A 13,821-nucleotide genomic window follows, 5' to 3' on the forward strand; every position below is an offset into this window, starting at 1 on the left:
TGCTCTGTTTTTGATTGAAACAGAAAAATATATTGTAACTAAAAATTAGACAAAACCATTAAGAGAATTTAATAAGACAATTAAAATTTTCACCCATAGATCAAAAAAGGGAATGTTTAGAGAGGGGTGCATAAACTCCTCATGTATCTATTTATTAAGATCTGTAGTGATCAAAGCACCTCCTAACTACAGACACTGAAGTTTGTTTGAAACAAAGAGTTAGGTTGGTATAAAATCCTGAGCTTTTTTGGAGACTGTCTTTTATAACAGAAACCAGAATGGCTGCTGCTGGACGGCAAGACGTTGCTTGTTTTAACTCTGAAAATATTTATTATATAATCTTACTCTTTGTACATGCTGTCCTTACTAATAATGACACGTCTTTATTGCAGTGTGATCTGTTTAGTATGGAAAGAGCAACTTCAAGCTGTATTTCACCAGAGCAAAGTACAATCCCATTTTAACTATGGTTGCGCTTAATACTGTTTTTAAGTGGTATTCAACAGGTTGTACATGAATTTGGTGCATTTGGGGAATAATACTAACTAAAATTTTGCTTGTTTTTTAACCCACAGACCCAAATACACTTTGGGGGGGGGGGGGGGAGGAAATAACCATGTGCTAGCTAGCATCGCTTTTCCCTGTGGCGGGAAGTAAATTTCTGTAACTGGCTTTTAAATAGGTTTTTAAAATGGGTCTTTCAAAAGTTTGGTTTTAATGATTAAATTGTTGTTTGTGATTTAGGGCATATGCAGGAGATAGGGGTGGGGTTTTTTAAAAGGGATTTTGTTGCAAACTTTGTTTTTGGGTGCCTGGGGAAAACATGCTTGTATTAAAAATGTCTATGTATTGGAGAACCACTAGTGATAGAAAGAAACCAAAACCTGTGTGTGGGTGTTTGTTTTACAGCCTGAAATGGATTTTGTAAAGCGGACTTGGAGGTTGACTCTCACATAGTGTCTGATGTAGAAGACACACCTGATGGTTCTGTTGAGAAACCTCCAAACACTCTGAAAATGTAGGTGCAGACCCCCAAACAGATGTGTATATGGAGTAAGAAGCTGGCAATGGGTATTATGTAGATTTAGGAATGAGATGTATTCTGAGGAATTTCATTTTGTCAATCTTGAATGTAAAAATTCAAGCCAGCAGGTTGTTGAAATCATACACAGGGGAATACAGTTAGTTCTTGAAAACATTAATGGTAGGCTAGCCCCAGATGATTTTGTTCAATTACGTTTAGACAGCTGTAATTTAAACAATTCTTTGTTTTCAGTAAGAAGAACTAGGAATGACCTGGGTGCTGAAGATTTCTTAAATCAGGCTGCTAAACTGCTAAAGAGTAATAGGGTGATACTTGTTGATGGGACCATATGCATCATTGTGACAATTGTAAAAAACACATCACCACACATGGATGGGGGTGACCGTAGAGTTTTAAATTCTATCCTCAATAATCTAATCATACATAAAAAGAAACTGTATTTAGTAGACTTGACTTACACCAATACTAATCTGTTTGTTGCACATAGCCTCTTGGCTGTCATGTCCAATAGTAAACCTACAGATGCAGAACTGTTACATGGGTCAAGAAAGCTCCATGAGAAACTGGGGTGGTCAGATCAAAAGATTATGCTCAGCGATCTAGCATTGTTTGAACAGCATTTACAAGTCAACATACCGGTGTGCTTTATGTGGAGGAAGGGGGGTGGGGTTTTGTTTTTAAACGTGGGACACAGTGTATCCCGAGACTTTTTTTACCCTGCTGTACAATAAGCATTATTATGGAGTTCTGGAGGTAAAAAAGTCGTTTGACGTGAGAAATTATTGAGAGTTCTGCCACATGCAGTACAGTCACCAACATTTGCAGGTATCTGTGCTGCCTCTGCTTAAGCACAATGTGTGCAGACAGTATGGGCATTCAACTAGGATGCCCTAGCTGTAGACTATATTGCAGGTACAAGGAGCGTTCAGAAAGACGCAGACTCTGCATGAAAAAAACAAGTTGTACGTCTGTCTAGAACTTTATGTGATAAGGATCAGTCTTATGTTGACATGGGGCACAAATGCAAAGCGAGGTGCTGTAAGCAGAGTCAAGGTATCACCTCCAGGGATGTAAACAGTCACCTGTATTTTATGGATAAACTTAGAAAGCCTGAATTATCAGAAAAGTATAATTTTTTACAATTTTGAATGCACGCAAGGGACAGGGTTGCATGTGCCCAGGTACATTTTTGCTACGTCCCTGAAGCCAGAAAAATCCTGGGAGTTCAGGGGCAGCAAGTGTCTTTCTGCCTTTTTTAAGACTTTTTTCAGAAAAAGCTCCAGGACTACTCATTCATAGTGCACAATTCCAAAGGTTATGGCGAGTACTTCATTGTCAGACAGTTACTGAAGGAAAAGATATTGACAGAACTGATAATATAATGTAGTAAACTGGTGTGAATGTGACATGGTCACAATGACAAATTTAAACAAATTTTATTCATTGGCTGATTTAACATACCATTTTACAGCAGACTGAAAAATGGACACTAAGACCCCTGCCTATACAGGGGTCTGAGCTGCTTCATTCTTCCGTTTTGTTCTTATCCAAGGTCTGCTCTTGAGATCTGTCTCATGCATGAGCAAAAACAGCTGATGCATGACAGATTTACCCACACAGGGCTACTGATATGTGGGTACTCAAAGGCCTTGTCGAGCTGTCAAGAGATTTTCAGAAAAGAAACAGCTGCAAGTCCGCTGTTTTTTAGATTTATGCAACCCCAGATCGGTTCCTACTCATTAAACCCCATCCTTTTTATAGTTATGTACCTGAGCAACGTCTTCAACAGTCACCTTGTTCGACTCTGATGAGCCACGGTTGCCTTCCTCCATGGGGGTAAATGCTCGGTGGCCATCATGCTCGTCAGTCTGCCTCACAAGCGCTTGGGTCTCGGGGTCAGGTTCCAACATATCCATCAACAGCTGGACTAAAGGGCTCCCGTCGACAGCTCCCTGCTCCTCAGAACTGTTGCTGATGTAGTGATTTCTCTGCAGGTGACTGAGCAGCCTCGGAACTAAAACAAATTCCATAATTCTCATGGGGGTAATGAAGGAGGCCATGTTTCCCCTCAGCGTTTCCACGATTTCTGAAAAACACGCTCTTGAAACAAGATGGCTTCTTCCAAACAGTGATGGGGCTTCAGGGGGTGGTGCTGCCGACTGGGCAAATGCTGAGCTCCACAGTTTGAGGGTTCTGGCCTAGACTCTCGTGCTATACTTATTTCTGACTGGTACGTTTCCCTTCCAGGAGAGCTTAAGGGGGTGAAACACTCATGTCAATTGGTAGAGGGCTGTGGGAGGTGTTCTTAGAGGGGTCATACGTCCCTCTTCTGGACAGGTCTCCATGCCCCTGAACTTGCCCTTATTGGTTATACCCACTCTTGGGGAGATCCTACGGGGCTGAAACCTATTCTGATTGGTAAAGAGTGGTGGGAAGAGTTCTTAGAGGGATCACACACAATCCTTGTTTCTGATCATGTGTCAATCTCGACTCCGGAAGTAATATCCCAGGGTGCAGTGTCAGGAGGGTGGGGCCTTAGGGGTTGGGGTCAATATTTGATTGATGTTTTACTCCTAGACTGCTATATCATTTGCTTTTCTTGTTATGCATACAAATTCTGCACATTTGGAAAAACCCTGGATGAACTGATAGTTACTAAACTACTACACTATTAGTGTTCCTAACTGAAATTCCAGTGATCTGTTTTACAGAATTTTCTTGCTTTAAGTTTTAACATAATTTGATGGGAAGTAAAATGAGAATGTGGAAGTAAATTAGAAACAAAGTTTTACTTTTATCATCTGAATTACAATCTTTTAAAAATAGTCCAGTTATCTATTATTTCCCTAACCTCTAGACACACTTTATCAAGATAAATCAACATTTATTAATATCAGTAAACCAGTCATTTTTAATAAGAATTCAAATACAATGAATTCATTTCAGTAAATATTCTGAACTTAACTTAAATGGACCTAGGTGTTTCCAACTGTGAAAAAAGATCAGGGTGCCATTACCACATACTTTAACTGTTTATTTATTTCTTGTCCAGGAGCTTGATTTAGAGGCAATAAAATGCAATCAGTACACAAACCAGAAACAGAATCATCTGCTAATGGAACTTTTAATTGATAAGTGACCACTGACATGAGGTAATTCTTTCCATATAGAGCTGCTTGCAGAGACCTTTGTGCACTTCATCAGTAAACAATCACTAACATAAGCATTAAAGAAAATTTAAATACATTATGACCCAATAAATATCACAATCAATCAATATACTCTTTTCTCGCCTAAAGATTTAGTGTTAAAATACCACATCTTAGTAGCCTTTTAGTGCTGGACATATATTTACAATGTTGGTACTAAGTTGAGTACTTTGTAATCAAAAGATAATTGGTTAAGTAAACCAGCACACAAAGGAATTGTCAGGTTGAATAACCGTGTTAGAAAATAAATTCATACCAATGTATGTAAATATTCAAAAATAGGCTGAGCAGCTCCTTTAAAATATCTCAGAGTTGCATATTATTATGTCATAATTAATGGAACATGTAACTTTCAGTGGTAAACTCTTATTTTGGGGATTTACTATTTTGACCCTTTTAAACAGATCAGGAAACTTAAGGAAAAAATGCTAAATCTGCTAAAAAGAGAGATTTTTCTTTTTTGAACAATCTTTTAAACTGCTTACTTCTCCTTTTAAAGTCATTGTAAGGAAGATTCATGTCATTTTTGACCAAACACAAAAGTACTATGAGTTTAAGCAATATTTGACCCCTTGATTCCATTTTGTTGTTTGGAAATAGAACTTTTGAAATGATTTAAATAATGACTTTGTACAAACAATCTACTTGTTTGTTAGCATACTAATTCCACACCCACCTTTTTGGGAATTAATGCTTGTCAATGGAGCTTGCACTACAAATGAATAATACAGTTGACTGATTTAAGCCAAACCAGAGTAGATCTTTCCTATATGGACAAAACTAAAGGGAAAAAAGTATAGCCTACAAATTAGGAAAAAATTCTTGACAGAGAAACTAGGCAGAAGGAGACTACCACGATAACGTCTAACACTATGGGTGCTACAGCAGCACAGCTAGTGTGCCATAACTTAGACACTTTCTACAGCAAAGGGGTTTTTCTCATCGCTATAGGAACTCCACTTCCCCAAGTGATGGTAGCTAGGTCAATGGAAGCATTCTTCCATCAACTTAGTTATGTCTACACCAGGGGTTAAATCAGCATAACTACACCACTCAGGGGAGTGAATTTTACACGCCTCTGAGCTCCATAGCTATGTCAACCTAACTTTTATGTGTGGACTAGGCCCAAACTGTGGTGGTTGAGGCACCATGATTTTAGTTATTAAAATGAATAAGAAGTTTAACTGCTATCTCTATAGTCTTTTCCTACTCTTTCTTTGTTTTGCCTGTTCATCTTTTTAGTGCAGGGATGTATGCATGTGTGTGTTGTTTAAAACTCATATACTCAAAGCCTTCACATATATTCTGTTCATGATTTAGGAGTTTAGTCCAATATGCACCGTAGCCAATGGAAAGGTTCTGCTTGATTTCAATGGGTTTTATATTAGTCTCTAAAACAATTAAAAAGGATTTTAGTTCACCTTTAAAGGAATAGTGTAAAGGCCAATAAGATTAAAATTGGACCTATGGATAATATCTTGCACAATAACAAAATGAACTAGTCTACAATATTTCAAGTTTTGGATTAGCTGTACATACAGGAATTCTGCACATTGTATATGAAGCCTTGTGCACTATTTATCCCGTTAGATTTGTCAATTAAAATCACAACGCAAACTCTTCATATTTCAGAAATGTAACCCATTAAATTTCATTAGAATCAATAATTAATTGTTCTCTATTTCAATTTGATTTAGTCATAATAAGCCATTTAGAATTTGATCCAATACCTTTTCATTCAGTAGTTATCTAATCTTACTGAAAGATACAGCTTTAAAACCTAATTTGTCAAATATCTAAGCTTAATATAACACTCTTAGATCTCACTGCACATAGTCCACCATAATCAGATCACCACATATATTAAAATATTGCACAACATATATATATATGTTGTGCAATCTAGGCAATTTAGAAAATACTTTCTTTAATATGCATCAATATAATGCGCACAAGGCCATAAATCAATTATTTCAGTCCTATGTTAATATTAATTGCTGTGATTGATCTTTAGCACAGATTATTAACAATATCCCTGCATACTATCATCAAAATACTACTACCAATTTTTAAAAAGTTAAACATCTTTGCCTCTCTACTTAACATGTCTCCAAAATGCTACTTGACCAGTAAATTGGTTCCCAAGTGGACGGGCTTTCATAATTCAAAGCAAGCAAAGAACAAACCCTTCATTCTGTGTCCTGCCACCTTTCTAAGAAACAGGAAACACCATGACAAAACAAACTCCAATTTCTTTTTCACAAATCTTCAGTGTCTTTAGAGGACTTTTGATTGACTTCTGCAAAGAAGCTTCACATTGATAGATCATACAAATGAATCAGGAACACCGATCCATGGCTCACTACTCCTCATCAATGGTCTAGAGTCAAAGAGCACAAATAGAGGAGATAGCTCATTCGGTCTTGGGAACCAGTTGAGTCTAAGGGTATGTCTACACCCAGCCGCTAGTTCGGCGGCTGGGAATCGAAGTTCTGGGTTCGACTTATCGCGTCTTGTCTGGACGCGATAAGTCGAACCAGGAAGTGATCGCCGTCGACTGCGGTACTCCAGCTAGACGAGAGGAGTACCGCGGCGTCGACGGGGGAACCGCGGCGTCGACGGGGGAGCCTGCCTGCCGCGTGTGGACCGAGGTAAGTTCGAACTAAGGTACTTCGAACTTCAGCTACGTTATTCACGTAGCTGAAGTTGCGTACCTTAGTTCAAATTGGGGGGTAAGTGTAGACCAAGCCTAAGTGTAATGGAATACTAGTGTCTGAAGCAATCAAAAATCCTGTCAAAGACATTAGAAGTCATGACACGACAAAACAGTCATATTTTCAGAACTATCAGGCCTGCTCCAAAACGGAGGTAGTAAGAAACCATAAAAGTTCTAGTTCCAAACATGAGAGGACTAACAAGTTCATTTCTGTTCAACAATCTTTCAGACACATCTCTAAACTAGCCGCTGATTCTGCATAAGAATATAACTAAAACTGTCAAAAAACCCACCTTTTATAATCTAATGTATAATGTCAAGGTTCCAAATTATATATTTTGACTATTTATCCCTGATGATTCTGATTTCTAATCCTTCTTTGGGCACTGACTGTGAACCACTTCACTTTTCTGCCTCAGATTCCACTTCTGTAAAATGGCGGCAGTTACAGTTATAAGGATGTTGTAAGATTGATTTATGTTTTCACAGCACTACACAAGTGCTAAGTATTTTTATACGGGGTGTATATTTAGGTCGCCTAACACTTTCCATTATAAAAAAAAAATTGTAACCTTTTTTGAGAAGCTTTAACAATTCCATGTTTGCAACAGATCTTTGAAATTCATCAGATAGGAAGTTCTTTGACCACAGAAGTGCCTTTTCACTGTCCCATGAAATTCCATTCACATTTAGCTGATTTAGAAACTGTTAGAAATCACAATTTTCCTTCTCTTACTTGTGTTCCTCAGGAAAATGTTGGCAGCCTAACAAAACAACTGAACTCTAACATTCTAAAGAGCCACACTGCTGCCAAAGTAGCAGAAACTGCACTGGGAAATCTAGGAGCTGGCAGAACAGCTGTTGTGGAAGGGGAGGGAAAAGGAAGCTAAACCAAGCCATATACTTCCCCTCCCCCTTCCCTCCTATCCCCAGAGCACATGATAACAGCATCCCATTCACAGCTCTGGAGGCACCACAAGAAACAGGAGCTTCTCACCTCCAAGAGAGGAAGACAGAGGGAGAGCTGGGCTGAGCAGGTTCCCCCTTACCCTTGAATAGTCCATATCACCAGCAGTCCATCCCCCGAGAGATAATAGCCTTCTCCTACTGCCAGCTAATGTAGTTAGTCCTGTAGCTCAAGAGGTAGAAATCTGTGCTGCAGTGCTAAAGGGTCAAGATTCAAACCCTGCTAATAATGCACAGTTTTTGCAGTTGTACACAGAAGAATTATTTTTAAAAAAACTAGGCAATTACTTATGATTGACAACTATTATTTTCCACAGGATCGCTGCCCTGACTCATTCAGCGTACAGATTAAATGCACAAAGGGTCAGAAATAAATTTGCATGGGCAACTGTAAATCTTACATTTCCAAACTTTCAACTGCTTGACTTTGCAACCTAAATAATTAACAGCTTTTTGGTAGCAATTTTGTAATTAACATCTAGATTTAAAAAGCCTGAAAATATAAGATTTAGAAGATATTTTATTAATCCTTAGCTAATTTTATTAATGAATCAAATAGCATTATGAATACATGTTAAGTTATTAAAAAACCTCTGGACAGGAAACAGAAAAAAGTAAATCCGGTTATGAATCTACACATTACTGAAAGTCAAACGCATTTGGCTGATAGCACTGAATGGTTCCTGCGATACACAGAATTTATGTAAATTATTAAATTTTAATGTATTTGTTTTCTGATAACACTGAAACTTTTTAAGTGAGAGTTTTCAGTGGCAACACTCTGTCTTTTGGTTTATGCAAATAAGAAATTGCTGTGGATGCCTGACTGCTTCCTTTGCAGTATTCCTATTTTATTTACAAAAAAGCTTTTAATAATGTACTACTGCTTTTAAATAATTCTGTGCAAATGCATAAAATGAAGCATTTCTGGAAATGGATGAATGACTATTCAATAATGTCTAACTTAGACCACAATACTGGCAGTTACTGAATAGTAAGGCCGTGCCTTATCTTTCTGTTTAATGAATCAGCTCTCTAAACATGCCAGTAAAAAGGTGTCTCTGCACCTGGATAGAGCTAATTATTAAATAACACTGTCACTTCATACCTTATACAAACATACTGCAAATACAACAATAATCTATGCCTTCAAAATGTTAAATGATATATTCTCTGATTTCAAAGGGCAAAAACAAAACAACATTTGTTCTGATAGAGCTCTTCCTAAACAATGGACAGCATCACTTTTTCTTTGTGACTTCTCATGCCCTTATATTAATATTTAAGATGCAATCACAGAAGTGCTGTTGAACTGATAATAAATAAAATTAAGGGTCCAAGATTGCAATCAGTTGTGGAAAAATAGTTCCAATAAATATAAGCATCTCCCAGCACTGTCTGCTCCCAGATCAACTCCAACTTCTTTTGGAGCTCTGAGAGGCACCTTCTGAGCCCTCAAGAGAGAAGACTCTGCAGGCAGCTTTTAAACAATTGAGATCCCCACCCCCACCCCCACCCCAGCCCCCAACAGACTTATAGCTGCTGGGCCCTGCAGACCAGGGAGAGAACGAAGTCGTGAATCTATAGGCAGGTCAGACTTACAACATTTTCCATAGTTCAGGGCTATTTGGATGTGAGGTTTGGCTTTGTCCCACTCCTAATTATAGCGTGTCCTTCAAAATGGATACATTGCTTTAATGTAAGTGGCTGATTTGGATTTTTCCCTGTTTCACAAGTCTTCATGTAGTGATCATTTGGATAGATCTAAAGGTGGAGGGTTGCCCAAATTAATTTTTAGACCAGAATTCCATTCTTTTGCTATTTTTAAGAGGGCACTGTCAAGTTAAAAACAAATTTTTTAAAAAAATGTTCTTACTTGCATTAATGACATAGTTTATTAAAAGTGAAACATTGTTCCAAATGTTTACTTTTCACACAATTTTTACATTTTTCTAACCAGTGTTTAGTCCATATAATCTTTTTTTTTTATTATTCTTGTGCACTGAATTTTTTTTCTTCCAACAAACCTGCTTCTACAGAACTTAAAAAAACAAAAACAAAAAAAACAAAAAAACAAAACACAACCCCCCCCCACACACATTTCTGTGAGATAATCACCGGTATAAAACTTTGTTTTTTCAGTCCTAAATTTTGGACCAATTGACCTGGCTATGGTGTAACTTCCCTACTCTGCTCACATACATTGCAAGTGGGGGCTCAACTCACCAGCCCTTGTATACCTGTGGTTTTGTGCACACTCACTCCTGTGCACACATTTTTCCAGCATCTGGATAATCTCATGAAGTAGAGAAGGACTAAAAATACAGAATCCATCTGAATGCAAGACAAAAGTTTTCCTTTAAACTTAAATATGGAGAGTAAAATTTTCAAAATCTGAGACTTCAGAGCCTTAATCTGAAAGTCTATGGGAGTTTCACACCAGTGCCCAAATTAATTTTGAAAATGGGATACTAGATGCCTTTGAAAATTTACCTACCGTTTTTATCAATTAAAACAATAGCAATCATTGCTATGTTTATGGTTGAAATACAAATGCTCAAAATTACTGGTTAGAAGTCCCTGGCTTTAAAGAATGTTGACAAGAACTATACTCAATGTTCTTTGTAAGGCACTCTCAATACCAGAGCTGGCCAGAAAACAGCAAAAAATTTTAACAGAAGTCATAGTGAAATTAAGTTCCCATTTCTCATTAAACGTTCATTACCAACTAGCTCCATTCAACAGTAATTTATTGTCATTTGGGTTTTCACAGCATCTAAATCCAAAGCCCCCAAAACATGGTACCACAATTATAACACAGGTGCATAATGACAGGTTTCAGAGTAGCAGCCATGTTAGTCTGTATCCGCAAAAAGAACAGGAGTACTTGTGGCACCTTAGAGACTAACAAATTTATTTGAGCATAAACTTTCGTGGGCTACAGCCCACTTCTTCGGATGCATCGAAATCCATCAACTTCATGAAAAGATGCATCCGAAGAAGTGGGCTGTAGCCCACGAAAGCTTATGCTCAAATAAATTTGTTAGTCTCTAAGGTGCCACAAGTACTCCTGTTCTTTTTACAGGTGCATAGTAAATGATAAACTCAAACATTGTGAAAGTTACTATATAAATAAAAAACTCTTTATCAGCTCCCTTCTATGCTAAAATTCTTCATGAACATCCTCATTACAACCAAAACTCTGTCACCCAAAATTTTCCCCTTTTAAAAGTAAAACTGAAGAAAGGTTTTTCAGAGCTGTGTGTTGAGAATTAACTATGGAATACTACTGCCAGTGCAAAATGTACAGCTAAATTCCTAAAAAACGGCTCTCTACATTTCCCAATCTATTGTAAAGGAAACATTTCCTTTCCTCCCCAGCCTGTGAACTATCAACAGAGTCAATAGCTACAAACGCAATTGGTTTCAGAGTAGCAATTGGGTATCTATCCACTTCAGTTACTTAAAGTGTGGGCCAAAAGACAGAGAATTAAAATATTATTTCCTCTATAGTACGTGGCACCAAAATTTAACACATTATTTATTATTGGTAGTACTGAACCCCCGTCAGGGACCAGGATCCCAGTGTGCTCAGAGCTGTACAAACCAAGAACGTAAGGACAGTCCCTGCCCCCAAAAGCTTACAATGTCAGACAAGAGAAAATAAATGGATACATACAGATGGGGGAGCACAAGGAAACAATGAGACAAAATTGGTCAGCATGATAGACAGTGGTCTCAGAACACCAGCAGCCTAATTGTTGTCAAGTTTTTTAAAGGCATAATAGAAAAAGAGAGTTTAGAGAAGGGATTTAAAGGAGGAGAATAAGGTAGCTTTGTCATTGTTTACAGTGAGCTCCCCCCAAGAAAGAAGCAGCATAGGAAAAAGCACAAAGGTGCTTGCTTGAAAATTTAACAAGTGGAAAATGAAGACTGGCATCATCAGCCAATCGGAGGCAGGTGTCAACATCTCAACAGCAAATGAGAAATGATATTTCAGGGTGGGGACAGGTTGCTAAGGGCCTTTAAGTGAAGATCGTTCCAACCAGTGGCAGCTCCAGGCACCAGCGCAGCAAGTGCGTGCCTGGGGCGGCAAGCCGCGGGGCGGCGGCCTGCTGTTCGCTCCGAGGGCGGCAGTTAGGCCGCCTTTGGCGGCATGCCTGCGGGAGGTCCGCCGGTCCCGCGGCTTCGGTGGCAATTTGGAGGCGGGTAAGCCGAAGGCGCGGGACCGGTGGACCTCCCACAGGCATGTCGCCAAATCCGCAGGACCAGCGGACCTTCCGCAGGCGCGGCGCTGAAGGCGGCCTGACTGCCATGCTTGGGGCGGCAAAAAAGCCTGGTTCCAACAGCATTCTGAGTGGATATGAGTGGGACAGGATTCCATTTGTCAAGGAGAAAATGATGTTGCAGTAATTGAGATATGAGATGAGGAGAGCCTGAATGAGAGTTTTAGCTTGGATCGATAGGGAGGTTGCATCTGAAGAGATTTTATGCAGAAAGTGTCTGCAAGATATAGTCTGATGTGAGGACCTAGAGAGAGGTCCAGGTCAAAGATGATGCCCACGTTAGAATCCAGTAATGAGTAGGAAAAGAAACTGAGAACGAGAACTTAACTCAGTATTACATTATGCACCTTTTCTATATGGTATTGTTAGGTCACATTGGTTAGAAATGATCAGAGCAACAGTTCTGAAATTTAGCAATGTGCCTTGTGTAACCAAAAACCTGTTAATTCCTGCAAATATTCATTTCACATAACTGGCATGATGAAAAAATATTTGCAGCCAAACTCTTGAGAATAGTTTCTAAAACCCTAATGCACGATGACTTGTGCATGTGAGTACTTCCATTGGCTTCAATGAGACTAACCTCATGGTTAAAGCTAAATATATGTAATTCAAAGTTTGCTGGACTGGGATTTAATACCGCTAATTCTCTTCTCACTTCAACTGTGTAACTACCATTAACATTAATGAGAATTATGCAGGTGCATCAATAATATAGCTATACAGCCAGTGAGTAAATAAAGTGGCAATATTATTTACATTACCAGTAAATAAAAATATTCCCTTCTCTCCAAACTGACAAAGAAAAACATTAAACTTCCCCAACTTATTCCTCCTTTCTTAAATTTACTTTTTTTAAAAGCTTCCACTGTAAATGATCTTTTTACTCCTAATGTTATGAATTGTACAACAATAATTTTTTTAAAAAAAGTTTTCACCTTTCCAAGCATCCTTCCTAGGAAGTAATAGTGTCTGGCATAAGAATCTCCAACGAGCATCTGTGCAGCAGGGTTGGGGTAAAGAAGTCCTTCATTAGTGGTCTTAAAAAATCCCTGGTTAGGGTTAAATCCTGATTTAAGCAGTTCATTCAGAAATTCTCTAAAAATTCCACCACCATCAATACCAGCTTCATCCAGGCCATGTGCGTTAAGTAAATGAACACGAATTCGCTTTTTCAGATCAGGTTCTGGGGGGAAAAAGTTGAGAAGAAAAGTCACATACAAGAACCTATACAAAGTTTGTTTCAGGGAAAAAAAATACATGCACACTACACTTAGATGTCAGTACAGATATATATAACAGTGTATTGTGCTGTTGCAGAAATCTATTATTGGCTTGAGTTTGAGATGGTTGCATTACTCAAAAGCAGAGAAGTAACTTGTGAATAATACAGCTCATCCCAAATGAATGCTACAAAGACTTCATACCAAACCACCTGGACACATATGTGGTTTATAAAACTTATTTTACAGAAAAACTATTGTACACGGGTTTTATTGAGCGTAATAGTGGCACCATTTCGGGTGTCTCTCCACCTGTAAACCGAGTCTCTTTTCACGTAGTAAGTTCAACTATATCAGCCTCAAAGGCAGAGAGAAA

At 38.4% G+C, this 13,821-nt stretch overlaps 1 protein-coding gene across 1 annotated transcript in view; it reads right to left on the bottom strand.

The window, feature by feature from the left end:
- Window positions 1-13,821, bottom strand: part of UBE3C (ubiquitin protein ligase E3C) — a 172,185-nt gene that overhangs the window by 48,041 nt on the left and 110,323 nt on the right. The window contains exon 18 of the mRNA XM_065398772.1: window positions 13,161-13,408. Within this exon, the coding sequence (XP_065254844.1) occupies window positions 13,161-13,408 (248 nt within the window). The remainder of the gene's footprint in view (window positions 1-13,160; window positions 13,409-13,821) is intronic.

Source organism: Emys orbicularis, chromosome 2, assembly GCF_028017835.1.
Source record: "Emys orbicularis isolate rEmyOrb1 chromosome 2, rEmyOrb1.hap1, whole genome shotgun sequence".
NCBI lineage: Eukaryota > Metazoa > Chordata > Testudines > Emydidae > Emys > Emys orbicularis.